General features: G+C 36.6%; 1 protein-coding gene across 1 annotated transcript in view; it reads left to right on the forward strand.

Annotated features, from left to right (window-relative positions):
* The window catches only part of LOC126190638 (proteasome subunit beta type-7-like), a 33,926-nt gene extending 27,022 nt beyond the window's left edge, over window positions 1-6,904 (forward strand). The window contains exons 4-5 of the mRNA XM_049931057.1: window positions 2,573-2,724; window positions 6,713-6,904. Of these exons, the coding sequence (XP_049787014.1) occupies window positions 2,573-2,724; window positions 6,713-6,839 (279 nt within the window). The 3' untranslated portion in view covers window positions 6,840-6,904. The remainder of the gene's footprint in view (window positions 1-2,572; window positions 2,725-6,712) is intronic.
* The last annotated feature ends 2,805 nt before the right edge of the window (window positions 6,905-9,709 follow it).

Consider the following 9,709-nt stretch of genomic DNA (forward strand, 5'->3'; position numbering starts at 1 on the left):
TTGGAATGATTCCTTAAACTCTCCCTTAAAACCCACATCCTTTCGTCTTTCCCTCTCCTTCCCTCTTTCCTGACGAAGCAACTGTTTGTTGCGAAAGCTTGAATTTTGTGTGTATGTTTGTGTTTGTTTGTGTGTCTATTGACCTGCCAGCGCTTTTGTTTGGTAAGTCTCATCATCTTTGTTATTAGATATAAATTATTTAATAGTTACATTGCAGACCCATACACATTCCCTGATACACTTACACATGAAATAACTTATCTGAAACCTAAAGATCAAGCTGACACAGCAAACCCAGCTAAATATCGCCCCATAACATGCCTACCAACAATATACAAAAGTCATTACACAGAAATTAATGACACATACAACACAGAACAAAATTATAAATGAAGAACAAAAAGGCTGTTGCAAAGGAGCACGAGGATGTAAAGAGCAACTGATAATAGATGCAGAGGTGACATATCAAGCTAAAACTAAACAAAGGTCGCTACACTACGCATACATAGATTACCAAAAAGCTTTTGATAGTGTACCCCACTTATGGTTACTACAGATATTGGAAATATACAAAGTAGATCCTAAATTGATACAGTTCCTAAACATAGTAATGAAAAATTGGAAAACCACACTTAACATCCAAACAAATTCAAATAATATCACATCACAGCCAATACAGATTAAGTGTGGAATATACCAAGGAGACTCATTAAGTCCTTTCTGGTTCTGCCTTGCTCTGAACCCACTATCCAACATGCTAAATAATACAAATTATGGATACAATATTACTGGAACATACCCACACAAAATCACACATTCGCTATACATGGATGATGTAAAACTACTGGCAGCAACAAATCAACAACTCAACCAATTACTAAAGATAACAGAAGTATTCAGCAATGATATAAATATGGCTTTTGGAACAGACAAATGTAAGAAAAATAGCATAGTCAAGGGAAAACATACTAAACAAGAAGATTGCATATTGGATAACCACAACGACTGCATAGAAGCGATGGAAAAAACAGATGCCTATAAATGTCTAGGATACAGACAAAGAATAGGAATAGATAATACAAATATTAAAGAAGAACTAAAAGAAAAATATAGGCAAAGACTAACAAAAATACTGGAAACAGAATTGACAGCAAGAAACAAGACAAAAGCTATAAATACTTATGTTATACCAATATTGACCTACTCATTTGGAGTAGTGAAATGGAGTAACACAGACCTAGAAGCACGCAATACACTTACACGATCACAGTGCCACAAATATAGAATACATCACATACATTCAGCAACAAAAAGATTCACATTAAGCAGAAAGGAAGGGGATTTGTCGACATAAAAAACCTACACTATGGACAGGTAGACAATTTAAGAAAATTCTTTTTAGAAGGAGCAGAAACTAGCAAAATACATAAAGCAATCACTCATATAAATACATCGGCTACACCACTGCAATTTCATAACCACTTCTACAACCCTTTAGATCACATAACATCAACAGATACGAAGAAAGTAAATTGGAAAAAGAAAACACTACATGGCAAGCACCCGTATCATCTAACACAGCCACACATCGATCAAGATGCATCCAACACATGGCTAAGAAAAGGCAATATATACAGTGAGACGGAAGGATTCATGATTGCAATACAGGATCAAACAATAAACACCAGATATTACAGCAAGCATATTATTAAAGATCCCAATACTACAACAGATAAATGCAGACTTTGCAAACAACAAATAGAAACAGTAGATCACATCACAAGCGGATGTACAATAGTAGCAAATACAGAATACACCAGGAGACATGACAGTGTAGCAAAAATAATACATCAACAACTTGCCTTACAACATAAACTTGTAAAACAACATGTTCCCATATACAAGTACCATGCACCACAAAATGTACTGGAGAATGATGAATACAAATTATACTGGAACAGAACCATTATAACAGATAAAACAACACCACATAACAAACCTGACATCATACTAACCAATAAAAAGAAGAAATTAACACAACTAATTGAAATGTCCATACCCAATACAACAAATATACAAAAGAAAACAGGAGAAAAAATTGAAAAATACTGAGGAAGTCAAGGACATGTGGCATCAGGATAAAGTTGACATTATACAAATTATACTATCAACTGCAGGAGTCATACCACACAATATCCACCAGTACATCAATGCAATACAGCTACATCCAAACATATATATACAACTACAGAAACCCGTAATTATTGATACATGTTCAATTACCCGAAAGTTCCTAAATGCAATATAACATATACCATACAGTTTTAAGGAAGTCACGCTTGATCAAGGTCCGTGTCACTTTCCATTTTTGACGAGACATAATGTCTGAGAAAAGATAGAAATAATAATAATGACCCATCTGCCTGAGAACCTGATCAGCAGTTAAGGGAGCATTGCTTTTTTACAGGGAACTGCTTACCTCATTGGCTAAATACTGTCGTTTTCAAGCTATTATTTCCCCTTAAAATTCGGTTGTTGATTTTTGTTGTTGTTCTGTTAATTTCTTTTTCAGGAAGAAGAAGGCAAACAGCTTGTGAGAGATGCAATTGCAGCAGGTATATTCAATGATCTGGGCTCAGGAAGCAATGTTGACTTGTGCGTCATTCGAAAAGGCAGTGTTGACTACTTACGTCCGTATGATGAAGCCAACATTAAAGGAAAGAGGTAAATGTGCTTTGTCATAAGCTTCATAGCACTAAAATTTATTGGGAGTTGGAGCGGAAGGTGATAATCTTTGGTTGCGTTCAACTTGGGCGACATTGGCTCACTTTTTCATCTCCTTTGACATGTAAAACTATGATTAGTTGACAGGGTGCTGGTAAACTGTTGTACCAAATTCTAGTGTCCATATTTTGTTTGCGACTAAATCAAAGTGGTGTTACAACAGTTCAGAAACTGTTCATGTCCGCAAAAAAAGATATAATGTTACCGTCATGTGGGTGAATTTGTCCCACACCTTCTTAGAATTTCAGTGAATGACGAAAATTGAAAGAGGTAAAATGAGTAAGGAAAATATTAATTAGTTTATGTTATTAGGTGAATAATTTCAAAAGTGTAACACTATATAAATATTATCAAAACTGATTGCACAAACCTGTCCAGTTCAAGAACAGAAAATAGGTTTTGCTCAGGAGCTTCTTGGGTTGGTTTTTTCCACGTCATCTTCCCAGTAACACACATATCTTAGCATCAATTGCAAATGTTAAATAATCATTCTTTTTTGTTTAGCTGCTCTAAGACTGCCTCGCCTACCATGTAAATTCATTTTTTTCGTCAGCAAACATTCAAGAGCCTTTGTTTAATGAGACAATTCCATATTTACCAAACCTGGAGAAAAGGTTGTGGATCATGGTCCCTTTTAGGACCTTCATCAGTTCATTTAGTAGCACAGGAGCCAGCCGCAGTAGCAGAGCGCTTCTAGGTGTTTCAGTCTGGAACTGCACAACTGCTATGGTCGCAGGTTTGAATCCTGCCTCGGTCATGGGTGTGTGTGATGTCCTTAGGTTAGTTAGGTTTAAGTAGTTCTAAGTTCTAGGGGACAGATGACCTCAGATGTTAACTCCCATAGTGCTCAGAGCCATTTGAAGTATCACGAAACTCTTTTCAACTTGACGGGGAATAATTTCTTCAACTTGACGGGGAATAATTTCGTTTAAAACAGCAAGTAAATCGTGATAGTTTTGAAAAGAAACAAAATTTCAGCCTAAAATTGTTCAGGTCAATTGCTCAGAATATGGGACAGTGTTACCCCCATTGTGAAATTTAGTCTTTGTGAAATGTAGTCTTCATTTCAATCCAAAATGAAGGACTAGGATTACTTTTTGTACATCTTAAACCACACATATGAAGCAATAACAGGAACTTACGAACAGCAAAACGACTCCTGTAACACACATGCAGATAAAAGCTGGATCACCACTATTCTGCCCTGACCAACAGCCCTGTCATACGTTAAGTGCTGCTGCAGCATACTAACTACTGCTTCCCAATATATTTATTCCTTAATGAAATTTGTCATTAAAAATATATCACTTTTTCAAACCAACAGCTCAATTCATGGAATCAATACTAGAAATCAGAATAATCTTCACAAGGATTTAAAGTCAGTTAGTCTTGTACAAAAAGGTGTGCATTATTCAGGAACACACATTTTCAATAACTTGCCAGCAGCCATAAAAAGTTTAACAACCAATGAAATTCAGTTTAAGAGAAGCCTAAAGGATTTATTGGTGGCCAACTCCTCCTACTCCATTGATGAATTTCTTAGTAAAACCAACTGATTTGTATATAAGTACGCCATAACTTCTGCACAATTTCAGTGCAGTAATGTGTTCATTGAAAATTTGTGTGTGTGTGTGTGTGTGTGTGTGTGTGTGTGTGTGTGTAAGTTTAGGTTAAACTTCTGCACCATTTCAGTGCAGTAATGTGTTCATTGTAAATAATTATTACAGTAGTTGTATTGCATGTTTATTACCTTATAAATAAATAAAAAAACTTTTTTATTTTAAATTCAGTGCATTAGTATTTGTAAAATGACTCTTAGTGTTCATTAAAAAATGACGATCATTCCACTTGGGACCTGTGGAATGGTACATTAGCTTACTTGTTTTAGTTTTAAATATTTGTCGTGTATTGTTGTATTTCTGACATGTTCCACATCCTGGAGGACCTCCTCACTACGGATCAATTGGAATAAAAGTAAATCTAATCTAATCTAATCAGATTCATGGAACTACAGAAACAGTGCAAAAGGAATGTAGCTCATGTTACCATCCTTAAAACAAGAAATGTGAATATTTGTTGTTATATGTGTGAGATGTATGGCATGGAACCCATTTTTTTCCCTCTGGGCCAGTGTTACCAGCAAAGGACGATTGTTAACAAGATGGCAGTACTATTTTCTGTGCAACATTATTTTACGTAGCATTCTTTTGAATGTCATAATCCAGTGAACTCTTGAGATGGTATTACCTCACTAAGCTCAAATGCATATTACAGCTATGCTGTGATTTATTTCTTGCAGGAATGCAGCTAACAACATAGATAGCCTTCATCCTCACACAATATATTCACTCTCAAGTCTCAGGTTTCATGGGAGCGCAGGTGGTCAGTCCATACATACAGTTTCAGAATATTGTGTAAATGTCATACACCATATTAATTATCTAGGCATGAAAAACAAGCAGTATCTGAGCACTGCATCATGAAAAAGTACAGAAGTATGGTTGCTAAGGCAAAAATATTGTCCCCATGCAGCAGTCTACTGGGATTCTGTCATTAAGGCTTCCAGTTGAGACTGAATTATGCAGCCACAATTGTGACTAGGACAGTGACTATATCCTTAGGAATTTGGTCATTCTAAGCTGAAACTCTGCAGTTATATCAGGGTGGTGATTCTTCTGGAAATCCTGGAATTCTCGGGGAATTATATTTTACCCGGAAAAATCAGGGAAATCTCAGGGAATTTCGTAAAATCTCAGGGAATTCCATCCTTTTAACCTAGCATTGAATGTTACTGAGTTTTTATAAATTACAAATTTTAAAATGCATTGTATCTCAGTGTTTTAATTATGTGAATATTATTTGGTATAAGTTGTCAGTGTTTAGAAACTGCAGTTAAATTAATGGTTATGGCTAGTATATAGCTGAGAGAAAAGATAAGTCATTATTGTGGTATGCTGACCACTCCTCCCCCCACCGCTCACTATTAATTTATCAGGAGCTTCTTGACACCATCTTCCTCCTCATATCTGGAATTCTAAAGGTATTTTTTCTTTCCAACTTTGAGTGGCCATCCAGACTGTGCATAACTAATTACGTTCCAATAAGATGATGACTTACCAGTACTCCATTGGGGGCATCAGCATAATCTCTGGTAGCATATTTAAATTCCTTGGCATTTTCATAAATCACCATGATATAATTCAGCTCACTATGACATTTAAAATATTGGCATAGTATCAGGCTCAACAATTAGTTTCCGGTGACTATGAGGAGTTGTCAGGAACTAAATATATATCGCTTAAACCTAACATTGAAACAGGTCAGAGAATTTTACCCAAATATCTTGCTTACTTGAAAGAAAGAAAGGTAAGAAACATAGGTAAAATAAATTAAATGACGACTCAGAGAGTGGAGTTTTACTACTTTGCTTTGAGGTTATATGTTTTACAGCAGCCTATTGTTTATTTTCTAGCAGAGTTCATAAAGTGTTAAGATCATCCAAAAAGGAGTGTCTGTTATTTCTTTCTATTTTTTGAAACAGTATGATGTGTAAAATGAATCTATTTGGCTGAAAGTCTCCAGATCACACCACTGAAATATTGGGCATATTAATAGCTTTATGTATGTTTATGATGGCTTCCTGTGATAACATTCAGAACTGCAGAGATTGCAATGCTCATTTTAACCGTGAACGACAACAGTGTTTCCATGAATGTAATTAGGTTGTTTTTTTTTTTTTTTTTGTTTTTTTTTTCCCCCCCAGTTGTAAAATTTGAGACCAATGAACTTATTTTAAGAAACAGCACTGTGCAGTCTTCTGCCTTTGTTTAAGTTTAAATATGAACCACATATATAATTCTTTTTAATTTTAATGTCATTTAAGTTTAAATATGGTGCTAATATTGTGTATTTTTTCCCCCTCATTTAGGCAAGCAACATACGATTTCAAGAAAGGAACTACCGCTGTTCTGTCTGCTGCATCATTTCCCATTGAAATTGAAGAATTGTCTGTAAATGTTATTGATCATGGAGAATCCATGGATACGTCAAGTTGAATTCAATGCCTTATTTGTAACTGAAGATTAAAAAACAATAAATAAGAATTTTGTTAAACCTTCGATTTTAAGCATTATTGGCATTTGGATTTGTCGGTGTTCTTGGTACAGTTTCATTAAATAAACAAAAATTTTTACAAGATGGAGTAATTATACAAAAAAGATATTGCTAGAAAAATCAAAACCTATAAATGAACAAATGATTTGTTTTATTTTGCAATTCTGCTTTCTGAAATATCACTTGTTACATAGCAATTTTATTATCATCTCACAGATATGAGGAATTTCAGTGTCTCTTACAATTAATGTACGTGACTAGTGTGGGATCTTAAGAGAGCACAGTGTTGTATAAATAATGGAAAAATTAAGAACAGTTTTTGTGCAAATCACGAAACTACAGTATTTATATTTTATGTGGTGGAATTGTCTGGTCCTTGGGTTTAAATTGTGAAAGTGTCATTGAAAGTAAATCAGATGAAGACTTTTGTGATGCTGGGAAATATTATTCTACATTACCCCTTGCACAGGTGGATACACAAGGGTACTACAAAGTTATCACAGTGTTCTTCAAAGAAAAAGAGGGTGGCGATATATTTTTCCTTACTCAAGCACGCCATGTACACAAACTTAATACACCAAACTGTCTGCCCATTAGCTGAGTGGTCAGTGCATTTGCAGCAGGCTTGGGTTCGATTCCCGACCGGATCAGAGATTTTCTGAGCTCATCATTGACACAGAGGTTGCCCTGTGTGGCGTCAACTGAGAAGACGTGCAACTCAGCGGCCAAATGGCTTGAGTGTGTATTGATCTTGGTGCAAGTCAGTGACGACATAGGACAGAAGATACATAGTTCTAGGTGGGTATGGTTATAAATCAAAGCGGTGAGAAAACAGCCAATTTGTTCATTGCAGTCAGTACAGCAGTTGAAACTTCATCTTGCTGCGATCAACACCCAGTTGTGCAGGCTGGCCCCTGATGGTGGTACTGTATGTGCGTAGCTCAGGAGGCAGCCAACACATGGAATTACCAACCTGTGAGAGCGCTATGTCATTACCTCAGCAAGCACAGGACTCCACCATCTGCACTGTGACGGCAAGCTCTGTAGCAAGTTGTTCACGCCATTTTGTGCAGGTGCATGACCAGATAATAGCCCAGTACGGGGTACCATACCTGGGCACGGTGGCAAACCGAAGCCCCCAGCTTTGAGTACAGCATCAGTGGTTCGGCAGGTCAGGTGCAAGTCCAAAGCATGGACACCCAAGTAGGCACACTCAAGTCTGTTAAGTCAGCCGGCAGATAACCCCCAGCTAGAAGGCCCAGTTCAGTCATGGCAGCATCAGAATTAGGTGCAGCCCGTGAGCATGCAGCTAGTGGAAGTGATGTCTAGTAGCAGTGGGTGGGATGACCAGTATCAGGTCGACAAATCTTAAGGAGTACTTTTCGCAGCTGGCTGTAGACAATCCTGCATGGCTGGGGCGGGTGATATTTTACACTGCTGAAGCCTTTTCTGTTGTGACAGACATCGTTTCTGATATCATAGGTCCCAGAAATGACGTAGTGCTAGAGTTCGACATAGTGTAACCAGGGTCACTGCTGTAATAGTGTGGCCCCACCAGCAGCAGTGAGGGCTGAACCTGTGCAGGGTTTATATGCACTGCGAAATCCGGAAAAAACATGGTAATTTTTATTGCGTTAATTTTTGTAATTTTGACTAGTAAGAACTGATACACTAACAAAGAATTTTACTTTAGCCCACTACTGCTTAGTAATACTGCAGCAATAAAACACAAATGAGAGAATAACATCAAAATAAAACTTCAGTTGCAAAGAAAATGTGCCATTTACAACACAAAACGAAGTACTAATTTCGATGTGCCTTTCTCATGGGCGTCGTGTAAATGAGCATGACATCATGACTTTTCACGCTTCTAACAGGTCGTAGGAATATACTTCGAATGGTGGTTTGAGAAGTGTTACTTTCTAAGTAAATTTCCTTTAATGCAAGATAAATCACGTTATTTGTGATGAATTTGTTAGATCAGTGTGTTACTCTCATTCAAAACGTAACAGTGAGGACCAGCAACTTAGAAAAATTTCCCACCCAGAAGACTGGCCACCAACCATTAAAATTTTACTGGCATGTTTGTGTTTGATATATCTTAAAGGGTAACACATGTTGAAAAAGGCCAAGTTTCAAGGTCAGTTTTTCAGATTTATTTTAGTTCTGTCATAGATTACAAATTATGTAATAACAGTGGCAAAAAGTATAATTATCCTTATTCACACAGTGCAAAGTAAGTTTTTTTAGCAATTTACCCTGTAATTGAAAAAGTTAAAGTTCTCGATGGAACATGTATTCAGCCAGTCCTGCCTAACCACTCCGTCGGAAAAAAAACTGCAAATTTCTGCCAACCAGTAGTATTAGTGAAAGCTTAGCTTTTCTTGTAGCTATTGTATATGTATATTAATTTAAAACATTAACTTTTCCTATTTTTGTGTTTACACTACTTAGCAGTGATGTTGCTATTGGCTGATTGCATCACATTTACTATGCTCTGAATATCTGCCACCAGTGCCTGGCGAGATCACGTGACATGGGCTGTGATTGGCTGACAAAAGTGTATTGCGCTCTCAATTTTGGTGCTATACTTGGTGCAATTTGTGTTCATACTTTCATAATACAAAAATATACAGTTTAAATGTTGCTGCACATCAAAGATCTTTCCAGAAGGCTTCGTTTTGTGCTGAATTTCGTTTCCTAAAATGCCAGGAAGCCGATGTAACATCACAAAAGTTACTTAGGGGCATGAATAGTGGGAGGGAGGGGAAATAAAATGTAATATGTAATGGAAACTGATTAATAATTGCTG

This window comes from Schistocerca cancellata, chromosome 6, assembly GCF_023864275.1.
Source record: "Schistocerca cancellata isolate TAMUIC-IGC-003103 chromosome 6, iqSchCanc2.1, whole genome shotgun sequence".
Lineage (NCBI taxonomy): Eukaryota > Metazoa > Arthropoda > Insecta > Orthoptera > Acrididae > Schistocerca > Schistocerca cancellata.